This window comes from Peromyscus maniculatus, chromosome 4 (genome assembly GCF_049852395.1).
Source record: "Peromyscus maniculatus bairdii isolate BWxNUB_F1_BW_parent chromosome 4, HU_Pman_BW_mat_3.1, whole genome shotgun sequence".
NCBI classification, from domain to species: domain Eukaryota; kingdom Metazoa; phylum Chordata; class Mammalia; order Rodentia; family Cricetidae; genus Peromyscus; species Peromyscus maniculatus.
The window spans coordinates 1,082,559-1,109,874 of record NC_134855.1 but is presented as its reverse complement, the minus strand read 5'-3'; the positions used below and the strand labels follow the sequence as shown (position 1 = coordinate 1,109,874).

Genomic DNA, 27,316 nt, shown 5'->3' with positions numbered 1-27,316 from the left:
ATAGTACAGTCTGGTTGTGCTACATCAGGTCTTCAACACCTGGGGCTGACTAATGGAACTACTACCAAACACAATCCCTGCTGCCAAACCTTCTTATTTTCTAATCCCTCTTCGTCTATTCTCTAGTCACATCTGAACCTCACAGGTATGGGCCTAAAATAAGAGCTATGTTAAGACTGGGAATAGAGAAGTGGGGTAGGTGTGGTGGTGCACAACTTAAATCCAGCACTCAGAAGGCAGAGGCAGTTGGATCTTTGTGAACAGAAGGCCAGCCTGGTCTACATAGTGAGCTCAACTCTGTATTAACAAAACAGCACGATTTAGAATACTTACAGCATTATTTCATTTATATAATACTAAGAAGGATGAGAACAAATGAAGATACTATATAGAAATCAAATATGGTAAAAATATAAAACAAAGCAAGAATGAAAACAATCTATGGTGAGGGGCTGGAGACATGTCTCAGAGCTTAAGAGTACTGGCTGCTCTTCCAGCAATCCTGAGTTCAATTCTCAGCAACCACATAGTGGCTCACAACCATCTATAACAGGATCTGATGCCCTCTTCTAGTGTGCAGGAATACATGCAGAGCACTCATACATAAAATATAAATAAAAAAAAAAACAATCTATGGCTTGTGCTTATTTATTATTATTATTATTATTATTATTGTTATTATTATTATTATTATTATTATTATTTTCGAGACAGGGCCTCTGCCTCCCAAGTGCTAGGATTAAGGGTGTGTGCCACCATGGCCAGCTTGTGCTTATTTCTGAAGGAAGAAAGGACAGGATAGAACAGTGAAGGACACACAGAAACTTTGTGCCGAAGCACTGGTTTTTTAGCCTGAAGAATACACACATAGGGAGTTGGCACTTTGTTATACTTTTTTAAACCTCATCCTTATTTTTATACATCTGTAAAGTTTATAAAGTCATATCTGGATATTAACAACAACAATGAAAACCTACTCTAAACTTAGGACCTTGGTACTAACTGACCTTCCTGTAGTGCTCTCTGAGTTACGACTGGCAGTATCAGCAACTAAGATGCTCAAGCCAGGAACCAAGGAATCCAGTTTTGCCAATCTCATTATTTCTTAAGTTGTCCAGCCTCCATTTGCCATCACTCTTAGCAACGCTACCATCATGGGCTGGTGAGATGTCTTAGTTGGTAAAGGCACCTGCTGTTAAGCCTTACAGCCTGAGTTCAATCCCTAGAACCCACATGTTGGAAGTAGAGAACTGACTCCTGAAGGTTGTCATCTGACCTCCACATATGTGCCATGGCATGTTTACCAACACATACACAAACACACATATGAATAAGAAAATAAATAAAATAATTTAAGCCATCATCACTTCACAATTGGACAAACAACAAATCATCATCATTTTTTTTTCCTTTCAGTATGCCCTCTCCTACAGTCAGATGAGTCCACTCTTCTATGCTGTAGCACCCTTCCAGCTCTCCTCCACATCCTTAAGGTGCCAGTTTCTTTACTTATCTCAGGGTTTTTGCTCATGCTGTTTCCTGACTGAGATTCTATCCCTTCGTCTTTCCCTTCCAACTCCAGCAGGGAATTATCAGGTACCACTACTTGAAGGAGATAATCTGATCCCAATGTGGAGATCTGAGCTGATGGTTTGTACAGGCTCCCACAGCATCTCAGTCTTCCTTCAGTGCACTCATCAAAGTCAGTAATTATTTATGCTATTACTGGTAAAATCTGTTGACTGTCAAGACTATAGGCACCAAACAGGCAGGAGCAGTATGTGTTCTGCTCACCATGGTATTTCTAATAGCCAGCATATAGCCAAGCACATAGGAAGTCTCAAGATTTTCAGAAAGGATGAGCTTTCTAACTACAGGCTTGACCTTCCTGGGCCTTTTTTCTCAATTATAAAAAGGATGATGAGCAGGTGTGGCAGTGCATGTCTTGTATTCCAGCACTTGTAAGACAAAGAACAACCTTCGAGTTCCAGGTCAGTTTTAAGACAGCCAAAGCAATAATGAGACTCCATCTTAAAAACAGAAAAGGTGGGGCCGGGTGGTGGTGGCACACGCCTTTAATCCCAGCACTTGGGAGGCAGTAGCAGGCAGACCTCTGTGAGTTCAAGGCCAGCCTGGTCTCCAAAGCGAGTTCCAGGACAGGCACAAAGCTACACAGAGAAACCCTGTCTCAAAAAAATCAAAACAAACAAACAAACAAACAAAAAAAAAGTTTCCAGCAGGGCCTCATGGGGCCAGAGCATCTCCAGGGCCTGTCACTGCCACTACTAGGAGGGCCCAGGGAAGAATCTGACATTTTCCATGGAAGACAAGAGGTGGTTGCTGGCTATGAGGACCATATACTCTGGATCTAGATTTCCTGCTCCTTTCTTTATAATAAGGCACCAGCTACTTAAGATATAAGGATGCTTAATTCATCCTTTTAACAGATGTGAAGAATATTTACAAGAAGCAATCTCTGGCCAGGCAGTGGTGGTGAATGCCTTTAATCCTAGCACTTCGGAGACAGAGGCAGGCAGTTCTCTGTGTTTGAAGCTAGGCTGGAACTCTACAGAGCAAGTTCCAGGACAGGCTCCAATAAAAAGAAGCAATCTCTGAAAAAATGGAGTAAAATGGTTATACTAGATAAGATTGTAAGTAAACTAATGACAGAAAAATAGAGAGAAAAAGAACATGAAGTTGGGTAGGTAGGAAGGGGTGAGGGGATCTGTAAGGAGTTGGAGGAGGGGAAAGAATATGATCAAAATGTATTGGGTGTGGCTAGAGATATGGCTCAGTAGTTAAGAGTGATGGCTGCTCCTTCAGAGGTCCTGAGTTCAATTCCCAGCACCCACATGGTGGCTCACAGCCATCTACAATGGGACCTGACGCCCTCTTCTGGTGTGCAGGTGCTCATGCAGACAGAGCACTTACACACATAAAAAACAACACCCCCACCCCCACCCCAACCAACCTTTAAAATATATATAGTATGGAAAGAAGAACTAGATAGAATAGTCCTTCAGGGCTGATGTAGCCCAGCAGGTTAAGGCCTGCCACCAAGCCTTATGACCTAGTTTGATTCTCAGGAACTATGTGGTGGAGAGAGAGAATGGTGGTTTGACTTCGAATACACACGTGCACACACAAATGTAAAAAATAAAGAATAGTCTTTGGGGGGGGCAGGAGGGGGGAGGACAAGGGAATCCGTGGCTGATATGTAAAATTAAATTAAATTATAAAATAAAAAAATATTAAAAAAAAAGAATAGTCTTCATACTTAGTTATTATTGTTCATCTATCTGTTCTCAGAATTTAACATAGGCCTATGGTTTTTGCCTACTGGGCAATAAAATGTCTTTCAGCCAAATGAGAAACAAAACTAAAAAATGATGTAAATCCTAGTACAACTGTGGCCATGTCAGCGATTGTTCCATGTTCTTCTATTCAAGGTCTATTATGTGGTACTTTAAGACATAATACTACTTTTCTTTAAGGTAATAGGGATTGAACTCAGGGCCTTATGCTAAGCAAGTGCTCTACAGTTGCACTATACTTTCAGGCCCACAGGAATGGGTAGCACAAATAAATGACAAACTTTATATGGGTACAATGGCACAAGCTTTTAATCTCAGCTACTTGGGAGACTGAAGTTGGAGAATTCCAAGTTCTAAATCACTCTAAGCAATTTAGACCGCCAATCAAAAACAAAACCAAACAAATACTATGTTTTGAGAATTCCTGTTAGGACACTATTTTTCTTTTCCTCCTTCATCTCTTCTACTTTAATAAATACTATATATAAAAATTGGTGGTTTCACATTTTTCAGTAAACCTGTCTTAGTGTCTAAAGTCCCTAGACTACAGGTATGTACCACCACACCTAGAAATACTGTCTTTTCTGTTAAGCAACCTACGTAACTGAGTAGCTGCCCCACATGAGTGCAGCTTGGCTAGAACAGGAAGTAGGACACATGGTCCACATGGGCAACACACACTCCAGCAGAAGGAGATTCCTACTCATGCTCCTGTGTTTACCTTTTGCAAATCAATGGAAAGCTGCTGAATGAACGCTTGGAGCTCTTGTTCCTTATGTTCCAGGACTACAATCTTATGTTCTGCACATGCTTTTGAAGATGTCACACGATCTCTTCATGGAAAGAAAGCAGACAATGAGCAAATTTTGATATTTCCTCTATGACACACTCTCCAAAGGAAGGATGCACAGTAAGTTTATCTTTGTGAAAAAGCTCCTTGGCTTTCAGAAGCAGAAGCAGGAAGACCACCAAGGTCTAAGCAAGGAATTCTGATCTGTCTTTGAGTACTCAATAACCTTACAAATCAAATCAGATTGTACTGCTCAGCAGGAATGGAATGGACTTATGCCTACGAAGGTGAGGGAGAGAGCCAGTGCTGTGATGGCATGGAGGGCCTGAGGCATAGCCACGTAGGAACAAATGCAGAAGCCTTTGCCAGCTCTGAGATCAGAAAGTTGAGATGAGCAATGGGGACATGTGGGTAGGCTATAGCAATGCTATACCAACACCTCTCCCAAAGGCCCCACAGACCAAGCAAGAACCTCTGTTCTTCCAGCGTTGAGCAGTGTCTCTGCAATTCTTCTAGCTGCTGGTTTAAGCCAGATGATATCTGATTGGAAGTCATCAACTCCTCCTGAGCACGATTAAGTTCTCTGGTTCGTGCCTCCAACTCTTGCTCCATTTCCCCCAAGCATTCTTCTTTTTTTAGAAGCTGATAAGAAGATATAAGGTCCCATTAGGCCACTGCTAAGAAACACAATTTGAATACATGACCAGACCACTGAGATGGCTCAGTGGGTATAGGAATTTGCTGTACAAGCTTGACCACCTGAATTCAATCCCTAGATCCCATGAAAGAGAGAATGGACTCCTGAAAGTTGTCCTTTGATCTCTACACCAATGCTGTGGCATATACATGCCCTTGCTGCCCCCCACCCCATGCCTCTATTTTACCACACCCACAACCCCACATACAGAAAGAAAAAGAGAAGAATGACATTTCTGTGGGATGAGAATTGGGCTTAATGTGTAGTACTTACACAGATAGAAGGTAAAAAGGATACATTTCAAATAGAACTTTTCCACTTTTAATAAATCTGAAAACATTGCAATGTGGTTAGTATCAAAGACTAGGAGGGTGCTTACAGTCATGAGAGTGATGACCTCTTGAGGCATAAGGACTCATTGCTTCATGGTACTATTACTGAGCTACTGAAACAGAAATACCTACCATGTGCTTTACTTTGCTGATTTCCTGTTGCTGGAACCCCTCTAACTCATCAATTTCATCTCTCTTTTGAAAAAGGCTCAGGCTCTGGTTCTTCATTTCCTGTAGCTGAGTTGTCAGAAACCTTTTATCCTGTTTGCAAGAAGACACCAAGTTAGGCAACCCAAGTATTAGAAATCTGTATTGTACAAGCAGAACATTTTAAATTGTATGTCTTCAGACACATACATACATGCGATAACACATGTGTGAGGTCAAACGATAATCTGTGGGTTCCAGGGATCAAACTCAGGACGACAGACTTGGCCACAAGAGCTTTTCCCCATCACTCCAGCCCTCAGCCATTATTTTGAGACAGGGCTTCACTATGTAGCAACTAGCTGCCTATGAAGCCCAGGGAACAATGGTTCTAGCATAATCATCTCATCTCTGTCTATCGAAGAGGCTCTTTTACTTTCATAGTGATAAGCCTTGAGAAACGTTCTGGTTTCTCCTGTTTTGTTAGGCAGCATTCCCTATGTGACTACAGGGTCAGTAAGCAAACAGATAGAATCAATTTTGGGATCTTGAGAATGGTTTAATAAAAGAATTTACCAAATTTGTAAGTAAAGATATCTATAGAAATAATGTAGCAGTAACTGTTAGGTAAACTGTTAGGGCACTGAAAAAGAGGGAGTGGTTATGAGAAAAGCCATCTCAGAGTGTCCATCTGAACCAATAGAACCAATGGAAGCTTAAAAGTTTTGACCATGGGATTAAGGAAATCCAAGGAACCACATGTGGACAAAGCTGAGGAATAAACATATGAATTATACGCTTTCCATTATCATTCTTCTGGTGTTCTCAAGCGGCCACTCAAAGCCAGAAGGTACCAAGCCTAGGTGATGTCATTACCTTCAGGAAAATAAGGAAAAGGATGAGGGCAGGGAGTATAGCAGGAAGGGCCAACAAAGGATCCCCAGCACATCCACGAAGGAAAAGTAAGAGGCAGGGCTGTTGAAGCCAGTCCAATCACCCAGTGTCCTGCTTCCAGGAGGTACTATCACAACTGGTACTGTGAGCTGGGTACTGGGGAAAACAGTACCCCCTACTCACCTTTTCTTCTGGTTTCCTGGGACTGAAACTAGAGCCTTGCAGGGTGGTGGTGGCGCACACCTTTAATCCCAGTACTTGGGAGGCAGAGGCAGAGGCAGAGGCAGAAGGATTTCTGTGAGTTCGAGGCCAGCCTGGACTACAGAGTGAGTTCCAGGAAAGGTGCAAAGCTACACAGGGAAACCATCTGGAAAAACCAGAAAAAAAAAAAAAAAAAAAAAAAAAAGAAAGAAAGAAACTAGAGCCTTACACATGCTAGGCAGGCACTGTATCACTAATCAATTATGCTCATTTTTTTTTAACTTTTTTTTGCATAATATGTGAGATTTGCTTTTATTAATGTTTATTATTTATGTGTGTATGTTTGTGTAAACATGGCACAGGTGTGCCATGGTATATATGTGTAGATCAGAGAACTTGTGGGCGATGGTTCTCTCCTTTTCACCATGTGGGTTCTGGAGACTGAACTTAGGCATCAGGCTTGGCAGCAAGCACCTTTACATATTGATCCATCTTGCTAGTTCCCACTTCTAATTTTAAAAGAATTGAAGTGACTGGCTCAATGGTTAAAAGCATTTTCTGCTACTCCAGAGGACCCAATTAGCTCACAACTAATTGTGACTCCAGCTCCAGGAGGCATCCAATGTTCTGGCCTCCATGGGCACCTGCATACATATATATAGTCACATAGACACACCTAACATATATACACATTTAATAAGCAATCTTTGTTGTTTTCTTTTTTTTTTTGGTTTTTCGAGACAGGGTTTCTCTGTGTAGCTTTGCGCCTTTCCTGGAACTCTCTTTGGAGACCAGGCTGGCCTCGAACTCACAGAGATCCACCTGCCTCTGCCTCCCGAGTGCTGGGATTAAAGGCGTGCGCCACCACCGCCCGGTTATTGTTTTCTTTTTTAAAGTTAGAGCTTTATTAAGTTGCTTAGGCTGGCCTTGAATTTACGCTATAGCCAGGGCAGGCTTGACCTTGAAATTCTCCTGTTTCAGTCTACCAAGTAGCTGGGGTTACAAGCCTTTACAAACTAGGCCTGGCTGGAGAAAACATTTCCTAAGCCTCAGAGATAATGCATACAACAAAGATGACTAACCTTTTCAAGCTGGTCCATTTTTTCTGACCATTCCTAAAACAAAACAAAAGAAATAGTTTCCAGGGAGAAGAATATTCAATATCAAGACTCTCATAAAACAACTTGCTCCTAAAAGCTATCAATCAACCAAAAAAGGGAATGATAAACAGTAACATAAACAAACAAAAAATACCCATAAAATTGGTTCAATATTAAGAAAGCTAAATGTCCCAAAGGAAAAGGAAGATACACTTTACATAAAGTTCTAGAACACAGTACAGCCTGCAGGTGTCTGCTCAGGACACTCAAGCTCAAGTCGTCCATAAACACTGCTATACCTTCTGAGTGGGCAGCTAGGAGCCACTGAATTGGGTCACACAGCTGATGTTTAGACATCAACTTACTGAAAGTCTAGAGGAGCATGATTTGGTAACAATTTGCTCCCTTGGCTTGAGACTCTGGTGTATGACAAAGAAGAGGGGATATTACACTCCTTATTCACAAACCACAGAATACAAGGAAAATAACATTAGTACAAAAGGACCAAGCTCAACAGCTGCTAATCAGAATATACTACTTTTAGATTGTATTTTTTCTCATATTTACATACATTCACACCATAGCTATCTATTAGTTGTAAATGATGCTTTTATATTTATACTTATACTTTTATATTTATGCTTTTATATTTATACATATACTTTAAAACAAACCACTTAACTATAGGATTATCACTATAAAATACTGATGCTCACCCTAATTTAAAACACTATTGACTAGCAGTGCAGAGGTGGCACACGCCTTTAATTCCAGCACTCAGGAGGCAGACTGAGTTGGATGCCAGCCTGGTCTATAGAGTAAGTTCCAGGACAGCCAGGGCTACACAGAGAAACTCTGCCTCCAAAAAACTCAAACAGTCAAGCACACAAACAACAAAACCCAATAACAACCACAAGACCCAAAACACTACTCACTATATCAAAGAAAACACACCCCATAGCTACTGTAGTATTATTATTTTTCCCTTTTAAATTTTTTGTTTTGTCTTAATTTATTATTGTTTTTCCTTTCTTTGGAGACAGGGTTCATCCAGTCTAGGCTGTCCTTGAACACCTGATCCTCCTGTATGCACCTAAGTGTTGAGAGTAGAAGAGCACACCACAGCTGGCTTACTTTACTACCGTTTGTTGCTTTTCACTTAGCATCTCTCAGTAACTGTTTCCATGGAGATCAAGAGTCTCTTTCCACCTATATTTGATTTGGGAGAAGGGGCCAGAAGGGTTATGTGAACTGCTACGACTAGTGTGACAGCGTCTTACACTGGAAGAGGGAGGTGTTTGTGGGTGTAGGTTGGGGGACAACTTTTTAGAGGGTGAGACCCTTTACTTATTTGTAGGCTAACTAATAGATTACGGACATATCAGTTTCTGTCTCTATTTTACAAAAATGCACACAGAGAGAATTCTGGACACACTCTGTGATTAAAGTGTCAAGTCTGACTTCATAAGAAAAGGTCAAATGAATCCTTAAAGAACTTATTGGCTTAACAGCTGAGAGCACTGATTGCTCTTCCAGAGGACCTGGGTTCAATTCCCAGCAACCACATGGCAGCTCACAGCTGTCTGTAAACCCAGTTCCAGTGGATCTGGCACCTCCACACAGACAAAAATGCAGGCAAAACACCAATGCACATAATAATAGATAAATCTTTAAAAAAAAAAAGAACTTATATTCACTCCTTTCCTTCTAGGTTGTAAAGACCTTTACCAGGTCTGCGTCATGATTTTTAAGTCAAGTCCCTAAATGAAATCTTTTCCTAGCCTTGGGCAGTACCACATATAAAATACCTGGTCCTTCCTGGCTAATGCCAAAGCCAGTCCTTCTGCCATTTTGGCTCTGTTGGCTTGGAATGTCTCATTCTGCTCTTGGAATTTCCGCATGGAAGCTGTTAACAAAGAGGCTCTATTTGAGATATGGAAATATTTCAGAAACAGCATGACAAACAGTCCATGTGAGTTGTTTACAAATGCCACCAAATGAAAAAGGCAAGCTCATAGAAATAAATTATGAGATTGTGAAAAACTCAATTTCCCACAACCTTTCTGCCCTGGTAAGATGAATTTAGTTTGCTGTCTGGGTCCTCACCTTTGCCTTCTATAATAGTGAAGACATCAAACTGGTAGGTGGGCAGAAAATACCATCCACTGTGGTTGCTGTGAAGTCACAGCTGCTACATCTTTATCAGAATTGAAAAAAAAAACACAAAGGCTAGGTGGTAGTGGTGCACACCTTTAATCCCAGCACTCGGGAGGCAGAGCCAGGCAGATTTCTGTGAGTTCGAGGCCAGCCTGGCCTACAGAGCGAAATCCAGGACAGGCACCAAAACTACACAGAGAAACCCTATCTCAGAAAAAATAAAAAAGGAAAACAAAATCAAAACTAGCAACAACTATAACAAAAGTATTCTTTAGTTTTCTTTCTTCTCCTGGTAGCATCTTCCTTGGATGACAATACCCATGGAAAACATGAGTTGGGATAGGGTAATTTAACAAAATATATGTCCATTCTATCGATGATATAGTAATGTCAGAGCTTTCCCACAGGTAGTCAATATAACAGTAATGAAGCTACATTGAGAATATTCTCCTAGGTTAGACTCAAGGGCTAGGTACTAGACTATACCAAAATCATCCAAGGGCAATCAGCTGGATAGAGATGAGCACAAAATTATCCCCTCTTAAGAAGTATGCCCATGGGTTGGGGATTTAGCTCAGTGGTAGAGCACTTGCCTAGCAAGCACAAGGCCCTGGGTTTGATCCTCAGCTCAAAAAAAAAAAAAAAAAAAAAAAAAAAAAAAAAGAATATGAGAGAAGTATGCCCACAATGCAACAGATATATGCTTACACTTGGTAACTTTCAGTCAAACATCATATCAATCTGATTAAGAACACTATAAAATAGAGATATGAGTTCTGATGGACACATGTAACAATATACTAAGTAATTAAAAAAGCTAAATCCTGAAAAGATTAAAGAAAGCAGGAAAAAAATACGTACAATCCTGGTGTTTTTCTAATGCAATTTCAAGCTTCTCTTTTATCTTCTGCAAGTTTCGGACCTGTTCAGCATAGTCTTGGGTGAGGAGGGTGATGCACATACCAGGAGTGGACAAACATTAGGAAAGGAAGTTAATTAAACAAACAAACAAACAAAAAATAAAATGAATGAAAATGATGATGATTTTCTTAACCTGAAAACCAGTCCTGTTAAGGAAAGCTAGGTAAAAAGCCTCCACTAACAATGAATGATACAGGCAAACAGGAATAGTACAAACTTTCCATGGTATAAACAGTGGGTACAAACAAGTAGATTTGTTTAGCCTTGACAGAGAACAACAACAATTAGGCCAGGTCTGGTCACAGAAGTTCCCTGCTATGAAAAACCACCCATAATCTTCATTATTCAGTTCTAAGTCTCAGTGTTCCTGTGGTGGTTTGAATAAGAATGTCCCCCATAGGCTCATATATTTGAATGCTTAGTTATCAGGGAGTGCCACAATTTAAGAATGATTGTGAGGACGAGGAGGTGTGGCCTTGTTGGAGCAAGTATGTGTGTGTGTGTATTTATAAGAATTACTTTGGTTGGGCTGGAGAGATGGCTCAGAGGTTAAGACACTGCCTGCTCTTCCAGAGGTCCTGAGTTCAATTCCCAGCAACCACATGGTGGCTCATAACCATCTGTAATGAGCTCTGGTGCCCTCTTCTGGCCTGCAGTCATACATGCTGTATACATAATAAATAAATAAATCTTAAAAAAAAAAAAAAAAGAATTGCTTTGGTCATGGTGTCTCTTCACAGCAACAGAACAGTAACTAAGACAGTTCCCATTCCCTGTTGCCCTTAGCAGTACGGCAGATCAAGGGTATTCACTAAAAGCTCACTTGTCGATCACACAGCTGAGCAGCAGTGGTTAGGTAAACAGCAAACACCTAAGCATAGAACTGCCTTTATGGTGCAGGTGCTTAATTCTCTAGACAAGTGTGTTCCCTTTCTACAGGTGACCAATGTCACCTCAAAGGTGAAAGAATTACCTGGGGATCCAAAGAAAATAGTATGATATAGTATAAAAGTAGAAGTAGTTCAAATCCCAACTCTGTCAATTCTTAGCTAGGGTTTAAGTAAATTACTGACCTGGAATATTAGTCTCTTCATATGTTAACTGATATTAATCACATCTCTCTCTCTCTCTGAGACAGAATTTCTCTGCCCTGGCTGTCCTGGAACTTCCTCTGTATACCTGGCTGGCTTCAAACTCAGAGATCCACCTTCCTCTGCCTCCGAAGTGCTGGAATTAAAAGTGTGTGCCTAATTACATGCCTGACCTAATCACATCTACTTCAAAGGAAGCATTGAAGTAATTTGTATGCATTAAGTGCTTGGCACACAGTGATGAATAAAACATAGCTGCCATTGTTATTACTCATAGGAGGCCAGTGACAATGCCTAAGATGTTAAGTGGGCTGATAAATGTCAACTTTCAACATGTCCCCTGCCATTGTTAAGCACTTACTACACTGTAAATACATTCCCAACATTAAGCAACAGTTACTTCACTTCTGTTACTGGTGTTGTTTATAGGGATCAAGAAAGAATAACTGACTTTACAGATAGGTGTAAAAGACAGTAACAACTGACTTAAGCAGATGATTTGGAGCTTGAATCTTAGTTTGAATCCCAGCTTTACCATTCACTACCTGTGTGCCTTATCTTGCTGACCCCAAGAAGCTGATCCTGAAGACAAAACTACAGTGTGAACAATACTTTGGATTCTTGATAGCTAAACAAATCCATTTCACATACAATCCAGTGAATTTTGGTTTATTGTTTTTACCCCAATTAAATAGGTATAAGGCAAAGAAGCAAAAGGATACACATAAACCATGGACTACATCACAGGATGAAGCTATCAAAGTGTGCTCTCTGTCAAAAACCAATATAAAAACTCACATTTCTATTGTGAACATGCCTTGCTCAGGTAAAGGAGATAATGGGAGTGGTATAAACTGTGAACTGAATAGAGATTATGGTGGTTTCAATAAGAATGGTTCGCAGCTGGGCGTGGGGGGCACACACCTTTAATCCCAGCACTTGAGAGTCAGAGGCAAGTGGATCTCTGTGAGTTCAGGGCCAGCCTGGTCTACAAAGCGAGTTCCAGGACTGTTATACAAAGAAATCCTGTCTTGAAAAAAACCACACACACACACACACACACACACACACACACACACACACACACACACACACACACACACGATCCAAAACAAAAAAGAATGGCCCCCACAGGCTCATATATTTGAGAGAGATTAGGAGATATGGCCTTGCTGTAGTAGGTGTGACCCTGTTGGAGGAGGTATGTCATTGGGGGTGTGCTTTGAGGTTTCAAAGCCCTCACCAGGGCCATTTTCTTTTTTCTTTTGGATCAGGATGTAGCTCTCACCTACTTCTCTAGCACCATGCATGTCTGCCGCCATGCTCCCTGCCAGGACAATAATAGACTAGTCTCTTGAAACTGTAAGCAAGCCCCCAATTAAATGCTTTCTTTTTTAGAGTTGCCTTGGTTATAGTGTCTCTTCTCAGTCAACAGTACAGTAACTAAGACAGAGATGTAAAGAGAATTACATCTAAATACAATTCTAAAGAAGCAGGTATTGAAATCAGGAAAACCACAGAAAAGTGGCCCCAAGTCCTGGAGCAAGACTCCCATAGGTGATGTGAGCTACACTAAGTAGCAGGCAAGCATCAACACCTGCTGATCATCCCCAATAGACAGAGTAGTCCCTATAAATTTCTACCTGAAAATAAGATATGCTAACAGTGGAACATGGCCAAATCTATTCTATACACACTTTCCTCATTTAAAAATTTAAAAAAGATTCTTCAGGGGCTGGAGAGATGGCTCAGTGGTTAAGAGCACTGGCTGCTCTTCCAGAGAATCCAAGTTCAATTTCCATCACCCACATGGCAGCTCACAACTGTCTGTAACTCCAGTTCAAGGGTATCTGATACCTTCACACCAATGCATGTAAAATAAATTGAAATAAATTTAAAAAAATTCTTCAGACTTCCTTGTTTTTTTATTTTGTGTATACGTGCATGTATGTGAAGATTAGAGGACAACTTACAGGAGCTTGTTCTCTCTTTCCTCCATTTAGGTCCCAGGGATCAAACTCAGGTTGTCAGGCTTGACAGCAGGTGCACTGACCCTCCAAACCCCACCCACCTAGCATCTTGCTATGTAGCCTAGGTTGGCCTTAAACTTAGAATCTTCCTGTCTCCCTAAGTACTATTATTAAAGTCTGTACCACCATACCAGCCTCTATATGAACTTTAAACACTTTTTATAGCCATGGCTAGAAACCTCAGGAGCAGAAAACAGTAGCTTTTAAAAATAAGCTTTCAAATTCAGTTTGAATTTACAATATTCACTATGCTAAAATAAAAAAAGAATCAAGGCAACAAAGTGGGCATAGAATTTTTCTTTCTGACTAAGGAAATTAAATGCTGTGTGGAAGTTACTATAGTTACCATATAAAGCAGGCTTATATCAGGAGAGGGTCATCTGTCCTATGTTTGTTGTTTATGGCTTTTTAACACATACCAGAAAGTCTGGCCTCTAACTTCCGGATCTGTTCATTTCTTCTCAAAAGCTGGGATGAGAGATCTTCTCTGGAGCTGCTTCCATCAGAAGCCTGTTGGGACAGATAAAAGGAGAGACCACATGGGTCTCCAGCCCAGTGAGCCAGCATCAGATAGAAAACCAACACCTCTTGAATCCTGGGATTACAGGCATAAATCACCATACCTAGCTGTTATACTGACTTCTCTCTCTCTCTCTCTCTCTCTCTCTCTCTCTCTCTCTCTCTCTCTCTCTCTCCCTCCCTCCCTCCCTCCCTCCCTCCCTCCCTCCCTCCCTCCCTCCCTCATTTATTTGTCTATCTGTGTATACATTTGTATGGAGGTTAGAGGACAATTTGCAGTTGGAGTTGGTTCTTGTCTATATGCGTTCTGAGGATCAAACTCAGGTTGTCAGGCTTGGCAGCAAGCGCCTTTATCCACTAAGCCATCTCACCAGTTTGGATATACAGACTCTTACCTTTTTACTACTAGTACTAGTACTACTACTACTACTTCTGGTGGAGAACAATGAGATAAAGTAGGGGTGGGATGGGATCTGTAAAACAAAAGTAAGCATGTAGGAAAATGTCATAAGGAAATCTAACTGGCAAGCTACTTACAAAATATTTTTTTAAAAATTTGGGCTGGGAGATATGATTCAGTAGATATAAAGTGCTTAATGTATAAGAACTCTTAAGTTTGGATTCACAGCACCCACATAAAAGCCAGCTATGGTAATGCATTCTTGTAATCCCAGTACTGGGTTGGAGGGAGAAGATAGGCAGATACCATAGCAAAATGGTGATCTCCAGGTTCAGTGGGTAAAAGTGCTTGTCAGTCAAGCATTAGGACCTGAGTTGAATTTCCCAGCACCTAGATTAAAAAGCCAAGCATGTCTGCAAGTACCTGAACCCCAGTGTTGGGGAAGGAGGGCTGAAGACAAGTGGATTCCAAGAACTCCCTGGCTAGCCTGCATAGCCCAAAGGGACTTCTTACTGAGTGAGAGATTCATTCTGCAAGAAGTCAAAGAGCAAGAGGAAGGTGCCCAATGAGGAAGGTGCCCAATGTCTTCCTCTGGCTTTTGCATGTGTATGCACCTAGGCACCCACATGCATACACAAACACACACTACACCCTAAAAAGTAGGGATCAATAGAGGTAGATTCTCAAAGTTGTCCTCTGGCCTACACATATGCCTACACAAGTGAGTGTACCTGCATATATGTGCATACATATGCATACACCACACACATGTGGAGGCAAATAAAAAATTAAAATACTAAAAGAAACTCTGTACTTTTTTTTAAAGATTTATTTATTTATTTATTATGTACATGGTATTCTGCCTGCATGTATACCTGCAGGCCAGAAGAAGGTATCAGATTTCATTATAGATGGTTGTGAGCCATCATGTGGTTGCTGAGAATTGAACTCGGACCTCTAGAAGAATAGCCAGTGTTCTTAACCTCTGAGCCATCCCTCCAGCCACCCCTCCTCCCACTTTTTTTTTGAGACAATCTTTTCCTATGTAGCCCAGTCTGGCCTTGAATGGACACTCTTCCTCCAAATGCTAGGATTACAGGAGTGTGTTACCCTTTCTTTGCTTTTATTATAAAAGTTTTCAAAAACAGCAGAGGGGAGTGTCGCCTAGTGGTCATTTACCATTTGCCCCTCAAGTGCAGGGTTGTTTTTTCACATTTGCTTCTTTAATTCTTATTTTGCTGAGGTTCAAATGATGGACATCAGGACCTTTCATTCTGAACTCTGACATACATTTCTAAAGAATGGTATTTTTCCACTTAGAATTCTGTTACCATACCAAACAAAATTTAAAACAATACTAACACCCAGTCTTTCATATTGTTTCCTTATTTTATCCCCAAGATGATTTTAGAGGTGGCTGAACAATTCACAAACCATTTTAAACATTAATTACCTGTTCAGCTACTTGCCATTCAATATTTACTGGGAGTCAGTTTCTTTTTTCTTCTGGTACTGAGTAAACCTAGAAACCTAGGACTTTAAAAAAAAAATTCTGTACTAGGGATTAAATCTAGGGCCCCACTTAAAGTGCTTTGCCAGTGAACCTTAACCCAAGGTTCAATATCAAGGACAGTTAAATCTGTAGAGTCACAGCACCTGGATTCAACCCGTTTTACCACTTAGCTGCAAGAACCTGAGCTAATTACTCAAATGCCCTGTACACTGTCTTTCTCTTAGGCAAACTGTGACAGTATCACTGACTTCACAGAGCTGGAGGAGGGTATCTAAGGCTGCACTTGTCAGTCTGCAGAACAGAAGCTGCCACAGACCTGCTTCTATTACCTACCATCTTCTACTAGCCGTTTTCTGTTTAGGCTGCTGAAACTGATATCATGAATGGGTAGCTTGTAGATGACAGAAATGGACTTCTTAGTTCTAAAGTCTGAGAAGTCTAAGATCAAGGCCCAGGAAGAGTTTAGTGTTATTAAGGGCTCACTTTTTGGTTCATGGATAGGCATCTTTTAGCCATACCCTGAATAGTAGAGAAGGAAAGGCTGTGTCTGGAGCTTTTATAAAGGCACTAATCCTAAATATTCAGGGCTCCTGACTTAATCCTCTCTCAAACATTCTACCTCCTAATGCCAAAGAGTGGCAAAATGTTGGAGACATAAACAGAAGAAACTGTTTTGATTATTACTGTGAATGAGATATCCTAGGCTTCAGCACTGTGCTAATGTTAGGAAAAGTGGTGAAACAGGCTTCCCTAAACAGCAGCAGCAACAACAGAATCTGATTATGAAATGCTTACTAAGAACTGGGTACTACAGTATTTCTTTTTTCATGGGATTGAGGATGGAACCCAGGCTTTGTGCATGTGCTAGAACACTGAGTACTCCTGGCATATCATCCAGTCTGGCGATGACTTGGGACATCCCTGACACATACTTTAATAAAGATAGATGATACCATTTCTATTCCTGTTTCACAGATGTGGGACCTAAACAAAGAAGAGTGAAGGAAGCTGTCCAATGTCACAGAATAACAATACAGCAAGAATTCAAATTCAGCTTGATGTGGTGTCACATGCCTTTAATCCTAGCCCTCAGGAAGCAGAGGCAAGGAGATATCCATGAGACTTAAGGCCAACCTGGCCTACATAGTGAGTTCCAGGCCACTCATGGATACATAGTGAGATAATGTCTCAAGAGAAGAAAAGGAAAAGTAATAAAACCCAGGTCTTTGTCCTGTAACTGACCCCTGTGAGTTATTAAGTGCTTCACTTTATTGATTTTCATGGAACCCTTAGTTTTTGGAGATCATCAAGTGAGTCAGCATTAGCAATTCAGAGTAACAGAGGTTACTACTAAGGAAAGAGGAAATAAGCACCAAACTCAGGAGGAGGGAAGGGTCAGGGTCCAAGGGGCTCTCTAGAAGAGATATGTGAGGAGAGTCTTTGAAGGAAGTCCAAGAATCTCTCAGAGGAACACAGGTACAAAGGGAGGCATTAGACATTCTAGAGAGAGTAAATAGCACAGGCAAACATTTGTAGGCAGGAAACAATGAAGTCTATTTCAGAATATTCAATAAATTAAATATGGATCTAGCATAGGGTGTAAGAAAGTTGAGTGAGATGAAGTTGAGTAGGTAAGCTGTGATGAAACCATCAGTTTATTCACCACAACAATGAGTTCCTGAAAAAGAGGAGAAAGCTATAGAATTTTAAGCATTGAGAAACACAAATAGATTTACTTTTAAGAAGATCATCTTGGGAGAAAGCTATCAGAAGCAGGGCATCCAGACTGGAGACTTTTTAATTGAGGAAAAAAGGTCAGCCTGTGATAAGAGGGAAACACTAGTAAAGGCACTAGCTGATGGAGTAAAGAGGTAAGTTGCAGAGACATTTGGCAAATAGAACCCAAAGTACTTGTTGACTGATAAGGCACTAAGAAGTCAAAGGAGGCAGGGATCTAAAAAGCCTTTATGGCTTCTGTTCAAGGATTTGAGAGGATGCGATGCACATTTAGAGATGGAGTTAAAGAATTCAATTTGTTCGTTTTGAATCTGAGATGTCATAGGGAAGATGTTTATTTAGAGAAATATACTCAGTTGGATATAAGGGTTCAGAGATTGGGAATGAGAGTCAGACTGTGTAATTCCTTAAATTCAAATAGGTTACTGGAAAAGTCTAAAAGCGAAAGAATTCCTAAACTCAAATCCATCTCTATGTCTGAAACACACACACTCTAGATATGCGATTTCACTTATCAACATGAAGGGAAAGCAGGTCCTTCTGCTGCAGAGCTCAGTGTTAAAACTAAATTATTTAGCTAGGTGATCAAACATTCACTCCTAGTTCCTGTTAATTACAGATGCCAATGATAATCTTGATTTTGTAACTTTATTGTTCCACTCCAATAACCTAATAGCTTCTGGCATGTGACCTGGATATAACCTGGATTCAGGTAGAGGAAGAAAAGAGAAGGAAGACTCAGCTGACCATGGAAATATTCAAGGGTCAATCACTGAAGAATAAAAATAAAACATGGTTTTTTCAAATGTTGAAATTTTAGCAATGGTAATAATAAATGAGCCATAGCTTCAGGGAACACAGATGCATTTTGGGAAAATGTTAAGTTTTTTTTTTTTTTTAAAGCTAAGCCCAAGAAGACTATGGTATGCCATTTTCATAAAATTCAAAATTAAAGTTTTAAGTAATACATTATTTATGAGCTCAAACTGTTAAGATATTTTAAAAAGCAAGTGAATGATAAACACAAAATTTAAGCTAGTGCTTATCTGTCAGGGTATGGCGAATTTGGAAGTAGCATGTAAGTGGCTTTAACAGTATTAAAAACATTCTATTTCTATTTCTTAGTCATTTGACTTAGTTTAATCCTTAAGCACTACCCTTTCCTGATAAAGCAGCATATTTATTGTGAAATCTTACCACACACACACACACACACACACACACACACACACACACTTACAAACAACATTGAATACTGAATCCATTAGAAATAATTTTCCAGGGGCTGGAGAGATGGCTCAGAGGTTAAGAGAACTGGTTGCTCTTCCAGAGGTCCTAAGTTCAATTCCCAGCAACCACATGGTGGCTCACAACCACCTATAATGAGATCTAGTGCCCTCTTCTGGTGTGCAGACAGAACACTGTATACATAATAAATAAATCTTTAAAAAAAAAAAAGAAAAAGAAATAATTTTCCAGCCAGGAGGTGGTGGAACACGCCTTTAATCCCAGCACTAGGGAGGCAGAGGCAGGCTGATCTCTGTGAGTTCGAGGCCAGCCTGGGCTACCAAGTGAGTTCCAGGAAATGCGCAAAGCTAAACAGAGAAACCCTGTCTCGAAAAACAAAACAAAACAAAAACAAAAACAAACAAACAAAAAAAGAAATAATTTTCCATCAACCTTCCCAATAAAACTGCACTGTGTCTAACTTAAGACCATAATTCATAGACACTGCTAAATGACTTAAAGTGTATGTACCTGAAGAGGAAATAAGACGTACACTTAGAATTATCTCTGTAGATGACACTGTACTCAAATTCACAGAGCTCTGCTTGCCTCTGGAGTGCTGGTATTAAAGGCATTCACCACCACATCCAGCAAGGCATGCATTTTAATAGACTAAAACATTAAAAAAAATGCGTAAGTTATATAAATAGAAAAACTGAGAAAAGGTAATGAACAAGATACACGAGGGAAATGTAGATAAATAACAAAAACCAAATGCTAATAAGAATGAAATATGAAGCTGGGCAGTGGTGGTACAGGGCTTTAATTCCAGCACCTGGGAGGCAGAGGCAGGTGGATCTCTGGAAGTTTGAAGCCAGCCTGGTCTATGGGGAGAGTTCCTAGACAGCCAAGGCTACAAAGAGAAACTCTGTCTTAAAAAACCAAAGGGGGGGGGGGGGAGGGGGAGGGAGAGAGAGAGAGAGAGAGAGATGCAGTTTTTTTTACATCTATAAACTAGAAAAAGCATAAACTAATCATGTAATCTAAAAGCTTTCATTGGAAAGACTTCTTGCAATAATATTTAAAAAGTATATACAGACTGCATCAAATATTCAAAGCAGGAGAAGATACTTACAAAGTCATCTCCTGAGTCAGCTCCCATAGAGGCCACAGACTCCTTGCTCACAGACCGTGGGATCCTAGTCGAGCCTGCTGGCCTCTGAGCAACAGCAGTCTCTTCTGCAATTTTCTTCTTTAGTTTTGCGAACATTTTTTCTGTGTATCTATCTTGCAGGTGTAACTAACCATTGAACTTCTCAGTGAATGAAATAAAAGCACAAGTACCTACAAAGGTTCAGGTCTCCAGTTTAGCTGCATCTCACTTAAATGCTGGCCAAAGAATTTTGGCAAAACAGTATCTATAAATCAGATGAAAAGAGATAGCTCCAAGTTAAACACTGGAAAGACCTCACATCTCAGTTGTCATGTTAGGCTTCAGGTTTCAAAAGTAGTCTCATAATAAGTATATATATAAAATACAATTATTAAACACTTAAAAAGCATCTGGTCAGAAAGAGGCAGAACAACCTGCCAAGGACTATGTGGCTAAGTTAGAGGGCTAGTATTTGAACACAGAGCTCTTTGACTTACAAATCTCAACTTTTTGTTTTAGTACACTACATTAGCAGTGGTGTATGACATGGAGTAACATTTCCCAGGTCAATACCATGTAATCATTACTTAATGTTTTGAATCTTCTAATAATATGTTTACTAAGAATTTAGTGCTCTCTGTAAGTCAAAGACACAAAAGTAAAAAGATATAAAATATGCAACCCAGTCCCTAGTTTTCAACTAGGTGCTGCTTCCCAGAGGAGGAAAAAAAAAGTCACAACTTAGAAAAAAAACACCCTAGAAACTCAGACTAAATACAGCCATCAGATAAGATACTCTTTAACTTTTCACATCTGTGTGGAAATGTGTGATTTTCTTTGTGCTTCATAATATTACTTCAAGCTACAATTTCTTTTCTTCCCATATGTATTTAACATGAGATTCAAAAATTCTTTCCTCTCAATAAAGCATTACTGGGCCAAGTGTGGTGGTGCAGGCCTTTAATCCCAGCAAAGGCACAAATATCTCGGTGAGTTCAATGCCAGTCTGGTCTACACAGTAAGTTCCAGGCCAGCCAGGGCTGCATAGTGTGATCTTGTTTAAAAAACAAAACAAAACAAACTCCTACCATTGTTTCAACCTTAACTTTTCATGTCTTGTGAAGGATACACTCTGCTCTAAGATGACAGATGATTCCTTACCACTTCAGATTACCCATTAAGTCTATAAAATCCTTCAAAAACTTTACCCCCAATATCTGTAAACCATTGTACTCACCTGTCTTATCTACTATATTTAAAACAGTCTGGAGGTCACAGTCACTGCCCTGCGTGAAAACAAAGATAAAACGGGTTGGATATTTCAAGTGAAAGACCAAAATGTTCATCGAAGGCGGTATGAAAGGAGGGCAGGGATGACTTAAATGGACAAAACATCTTGTCACTATAGTACAGCTGTTAAGAGGATGCACCGCAGTCCCTGTGAACAACCTGAGAGTTTCACTTACAAAAGCAGAAAGACTTTCTCACAGCGCTAGGTGCCTACATTCATTTCTTCCTAGGAGTACTGAATTAGTTGAAGGTTTCCAAGGGACAGTATTCTCAGCTGATTCTCACACACATAGTGTTTACCTGGTCAGACCTGGTAGCCTGGTCTCTGAGTCTTGACGCGCACTATGTCTTTGGAGCAAAGTTCATACAGATGCTTAAGGTCCAGAGATGCTGGCCACCGCAATTTGGATCCCACTCCCTCTGGCTCGCTCTGGAGCCGCGTCCTCGACAGGGCTGTCAACCAAGGGAGGGACCCAACCTCTGTCTGACAGCAGGAAGATTGTGTCCCAGAAAGAAGTGGTGACTTGACTAAGGTCGCAGGACAGCTCGACCCCCAGGCCAAGGGGCCGCTTCCGCCCCCACCCGAGTCCCCTGAGCACTCCAACACCGCTCCCACCCCTGGGTCGGGGTCCCGTGTGTCCCCGCCTAGCGGCGGACTGCCCGAGACTACCGGAGGAGGCCTACTTGCGTCCTGCAGCTTCGGCAGCGAACTTGCTGCTTTTGGGGCAGCCAACACGGCCCCGCCTCCGCGGACTCTCGGGGGCGCGAGGAGCGTCACCAGCCCCCCACCTCCAGCCGGCTAGCCGAGCACCAACCCGGAACCGCACGTTTGCCGCGCACCGGAAGTGGTTGCGCGTCGGCGCGGTCTCCTCTCGCGCATGCGCCCATACGCAACCGATCGGCGCGCCAGCGAACTGTTTGGACTATTGGGCTAGAACGGCAACCGGGAGCGGGCACTTGTATCTTGGTTGCCCGGCCATTGCCACGTCAGCATGTGCAGGACCGCGGATACCAAACGGGCTGCACTCGACCGCCAAGAACTTCCCTTCTGAAGTGGGAGGCGCCCCGTGGCTGACGCGGCCCTGGGGCAGGCGGTACTCGAGGGCTGGTCCTTCAGCTACAGGAAACTACTCCAAAAACTACAACGCGCACCTTGCACATTGTGACCCAGGTTTTAACTCTAGCGTCTGAGGTCCGAGTTCCTGTCGAGCACACATTTCATACAACTGAAAGAAGTTTCTAGAACTTCATTATCCTTGTTCTGCCCCGGACTTCTATATTCCTCAATTCCAAGCCAAGCATTCTACATTAAAGGAACTTCAGTCCTGCCCAAGGAAACACCAGCCCTTGGATTTGCTGATTCCATCTATTCTTTTCAGTTTTCTCCATGTCCTAGTTACAGCAAACAGCAAAATCAGTACTCTCAAATCTACAAAGTAGCATTATGAGCGTGCCTGAGGTATATATAACCCCAAACAAGGAAACATGTCAATAATACTAAAGAAATAGACAAAACTTTAAGCAAATAATGTTTATTTTTTATATTGATGATACACTTAATATATACGTGATTCAAGATACAAAATTCATTTACAAGAGTTCACACTTGATGAATGTATACACATTCTAGAGAATATCAATGCAAAATCACTGACCACAAAAACCAAATATTCTGTAGTCTTGTTATTTAACAAACATCAAAACAACATTTTATTTTCCAACCTCTAGTATTTAAGTGCCCTCAGTGATAGGCACTGTGTAACAAGAAAGTACATTGCAATGCCTACAGAATCTGCTCTGCAGAATCACAGTGTTTGAAATTTATGTAGTGAAGAAGTGAAAGGCTTGCATCCTTTATGACAAATCACGAGTCAAGTGATCAACTCAAGAAAATGTTCAAGAACTTGTCAATATCTAAGGTTTATAAAATGTTAATTTAACAAACAAAAGCAGAAAATGACTCCTGGAAAGGAACAAAACAAAACTCCTTTAAGAGAATGTGTGGTTTAAGCAATGTAGAAACACCAACAGACAAGACTTTTACAACACATATGTTCAAGTCAAATGATACAATATAATTTTCCCCTTAAGTCATTATAGTAATTGTCTCTTCAAAATTTATCATTAACATATAAACTTTGTGAACCCAAACAGTTTACAGAGCTAGCTGACTGACAGGTTTATTCTAAAATATTAACTCACAATACCCAAATTTTAATACAAATGAACAAGACTGTCTTAAGGATGATAGTGATCTGTGATCAACTACATAAACAACTGGATAGCTTTGTTACTTGCATGACAGAGAGCACTTGGATAAGGACTGTTACAAGAAAATTGTTGTGCTTCAATCTCTTGAGAGCTAATAAATATACTCTATAATCCCTACAATGTTACAGCTCTATAACATTTCAGTTACAGACAAGCATAATTTTTTAATGAAGTGTTTCATATTACTAGAAAGTCAAGTATAGTTTCTGCTATGATTTCAACAAGTGCATTTCTGACTAACAATGTAGACAATGGATTCACCATTATTTTTTGGGTAAAGAAGATCAAACAGTTTTAAAAAACTTCTTACTTGATTAAATTAACATTTAGTGATACTTTGAACAAAGCTAACCGACAGTCGTAAAACGGGAATTGCTCAGAAAATAACAAAGTTCTGTGAAATTATACAAATCTTTACAGCAAAGTAAAATAAGTAATCTCTAACTACTTCATGTGATTCAGTGACAAATGTAACCACTACTTATACTGGTGCTAGAAGACCAGGGTAACTTATCTGGGGAAGTTCCTTCCCTTGTAGTCTCTACTAAGAATATATTAGAACACTTACCTGCATTTCTTAATATGTTAAGAACTTTCTGCCTCAATTTTAAGAACCCCATACAGGACTCCAGCTGAAGAGCAAGGCTTATTAAAATTTTAAAAAAAGTCTGGAAAACTAGTGATTATGGTCTATGTGGTGAACAAAAAGCCACAAAAATCAAGTTCTGAATTACTTTATTGAACCACACAATGTAATTTAATAATGATATAATAATTATTTAAAAAACCCGCCGGGCGTTGGTGGCGCACGCCTTTAATCCCAGCACTTGGGAGGCAGAGCCAGGCGGATCTCTGCGAGTTCAAGGCCAGCCTGGACTACCAAGTGAGTTCCAGGAAAGGCGCAAAGCTACACAGAGAAACCCTGTCTCGAAAAACCAAAACAAAAAAACCAAACAAACAAAACAAAACAAAACAAAACAAAAAAACCCCCATTTTTCAGGAACTAGTAACAAGACTTATTATCCTATGACACTTTAATTCCCCCAACCTGAAGTTTTTAAAATACATCACTGTATCCTTTTAACTTAGGAATGCAGAAGAGGGTGGGAGTTAAATTTTGAAACATACAGTGGCATGTCTCTGTGGTTTGGAAATGTTTACATCATTTGAAATTTTATAGTGGTTATTATTATTATTATTTTTTTGGTGGTGTGGGGGGGGGAGGTTTCAAGACAGGGTTTCTCTGTGTAGCCCTGGTTGTCCTGGAACTCACAGAGATCCACCTGCCTCTGCCTCCTGAATGTTGGGATTAAAGGCGGCACCACCACTGCCCAGCTATAATGGCTATTTTTGCTTGTTTCATGTTTAAGAAAATTCACGGTTCAAACTGTAATGTTTATAAATCTCACTTCTGAACCAGGGATAAGTGGACATTCGTGACAATTTTAAAAGGAAAAAAAAAAAGACAAAACAGTGATAATACACAAAAACAAAAATTTAAATACCTTGCACTGAAGACCTGTAACAATTTGCCATAATTCCTTTTTTTAATTTGAAAGTGATGTAACTCAACCCATTAATTTTCATTTCATCAGTCTGTGAGAAAATTAAAGTCTGAAATCTGAAATTAGTGATATTCCCACAAACAATACATCTAAAAAGATGATTGTCTTAGGATACAGACTAGAACTGTCCACTTAAAGGAAAAATATTTGCAACTTGTAGACTGTTCTGTGACTAAATTCAGACTGAGTCTGTAAGCAAGTCTGTACAATGCAATGTAATGTACTTTAAATTGTTTTTAAAAGTCTGAATCTGCTATCAGAATATGTAAAACAAAACAAGACAAAAACCCCCAAACTACTGCTTTGAGTAGTCTGCTAACGTTAAAAAAAAAAGATAAAACCACAAAAAGAAATAAGGATATTTTAAAATTATGAAATGGTGTTACAGTTCTGAATAATTAACAATGTTGTGTAAAAATGGAGTTCTATACTGATTTTCACTTTAGAAAACATAGTTACAGAATTTCAAAGAAAATACTTCTATGGTACCAAATTAGTTATACTTCATACACTTATGCTCACCTAATCACATGTTCTTCTTTATCATTCCTTCCAGGTAAGTAGGCAATTATCCTATCCACACATAAATTATTCTCCATTAACTATAAAGCATGTTGAAAATAAACTCGTGTGCTCAGAACTCAGGGAAAATGGGACTAAGCATAGATTTATGTTTGGAAGGCCTAGTCTGAGGACGACGAATCACCTTTTTATTTTCATTAAGTTAAGTGGTCCCAGTATTCAGGAAAGACTCGGAGTTGACTATGTGTAAAACATCAGCAATATAAGCATTCAAGAGAATGTAGGGGAAAGGCTTGTTTTTCTCAGCAATTCGTGTTTTATTCAACTGCAAAGTTACCAGCTTTGTAACTGTTTGGGACATAAGTTACAGGAACAACATCAACCTTACCTACTATGCTTAAAAAACAACAACAACAACAACAACAACAACAACGAATATTTAGGTGTATGAGTGTTTAGCCTGCATAATATGTCTATGCATCATGTGCATGCAGTGCCACAGAGACCCGAAGAGGCTGTTAGACGCCCTAGTAATAATGAAGGTTGTGAGGAGCCATGTAGGTACTAGGAATGAAACCCAGGTCCTCTGTAAGAGGCCTCTTGGCCGGGCATGGTGGTGCATGACTTTACTCCTAGCACTTGGGAGGCAGAGGCAGAAGGATCTCTGTGAGTTCAAGGCCAGCTTAGTCTATATAGTAAGCTCTAGGACAGCCAGTACTACATAGAGAGGGTCTGTCTCAAAAAAGCAAGAAAAAAAAAAAAAACCCCAAAAACCAAAACAAACAAACAAAAAGAGGTGCTCTTAACTGCTGAGCCATCTCACCATTACCTAGTGTCATCAATTTTAAACAACCTGCAAAAAGGTTTGGTTGCTTAACCAACATTAGAGGCTGTGGTTATTTTTTTTGAAGGATTTCTCAGAAATAAAACCTTAATGCATCTTAGCATATTTTGAAAAAAGATAACTAAGAGTATAATTGAAACATGTTATGAATAACTGGGTGCTTTATTAACAATGGGGGGGGGAATGTAATAATTTTATAAGTGGCAGAATTGACCTGAACTGGTTTTTCTCTTTAAAATAATTTAATATTAATAAAGGAGGTTTGATTTTTTTGAAGAATGGAGTAGGAAGTTGCCTTGCAGTTATATTTTACAATGCAGAAATAACTTTACTCTTTTCAGTGAATGTATAAAAGTGTTTAAACATCCTTTATATTCATTCATGCAAATAAATGTATAAACTAAAGATATACTCTGCAATATCCAAACATTCACAAACTGGCACTGTACCTATTTTCTATAATATTACTGTTCCTAACACTATCATCACAAGCCTTTCTGATCTGATTTTTGAGCCAGGGTTTCCTGTAGCCCACGCTGTCCCTGAAACTGCTATGCAGCAGAAGCTGGACTTGAACTTTTGATTCTCCTACCTCCTTCTC

At 40.1% G+C, this 27,316-nt stretch overlaps 1 protein-coding gene across 12 annotated transcripts in view; it reads right to left on the bottom strand.

The window, feature by feature from the left end:
• The window catches only part of Golga1 (golgin A1), a 48,857-nt gene extending 26,497 nt beyond the window's left edge, over positions 1–22,360 (bottom strand). For 3 of the 12 annotated variants that reach the window (XM_042274720.2, XM_042274719.2, XM_076568761.1), the window contains exons 1-10: positions 22,198–22,335; positions 21,461–21,509; positions 20,206–20,488; positions 14,094–14,184; positions 10,494–10,568; positions 9,284–9,381; positions 7,458–7,490; positions 5,266–5,394; positions 4,577–4,746; positions 4,036–4,147 (exon numbers count right to left, since the gene is read on the bottom strand). In XM_042274720.2, the coding sequence (XP_042130654.1) occupies positions 4,036–4,147; positions 4,577–4,746; positions 5,266–5,394; positions 7,458–7,490; positions 9,284–9,381; positions 10,494–10,568; positions 14,094–14,184; positions 20,206–20,340 (843 nt within the window). In that variant the 5' untranslated portion in view covers positions 20,341–20,488; positions 21,461–21,509; positions 22,198–22,335. Of the gene's footprint in view, positions 1–4,035; positions 4,148–4,576; positions 4,747–5,265; positions 5,395–7,457; positions 7,491–9,283; positions 9,382–10,493; positions 10,569–14,093; positions 14,185–14,588; positions 14,800–15,016; positions 15,124–16,046; positions 16,130–20,205; positions 20,489–21,460; positions 21,510–21,813 lie in introns of those variants that run through there. The other 9 variants (XM_076568764.1, XM_042274717.1, XM_076568766.1 and 6 more) reach the window with 9 other exon arrangements.
• Positions 22,361–27,316: the final 4,956 nt, after the last annotated feature.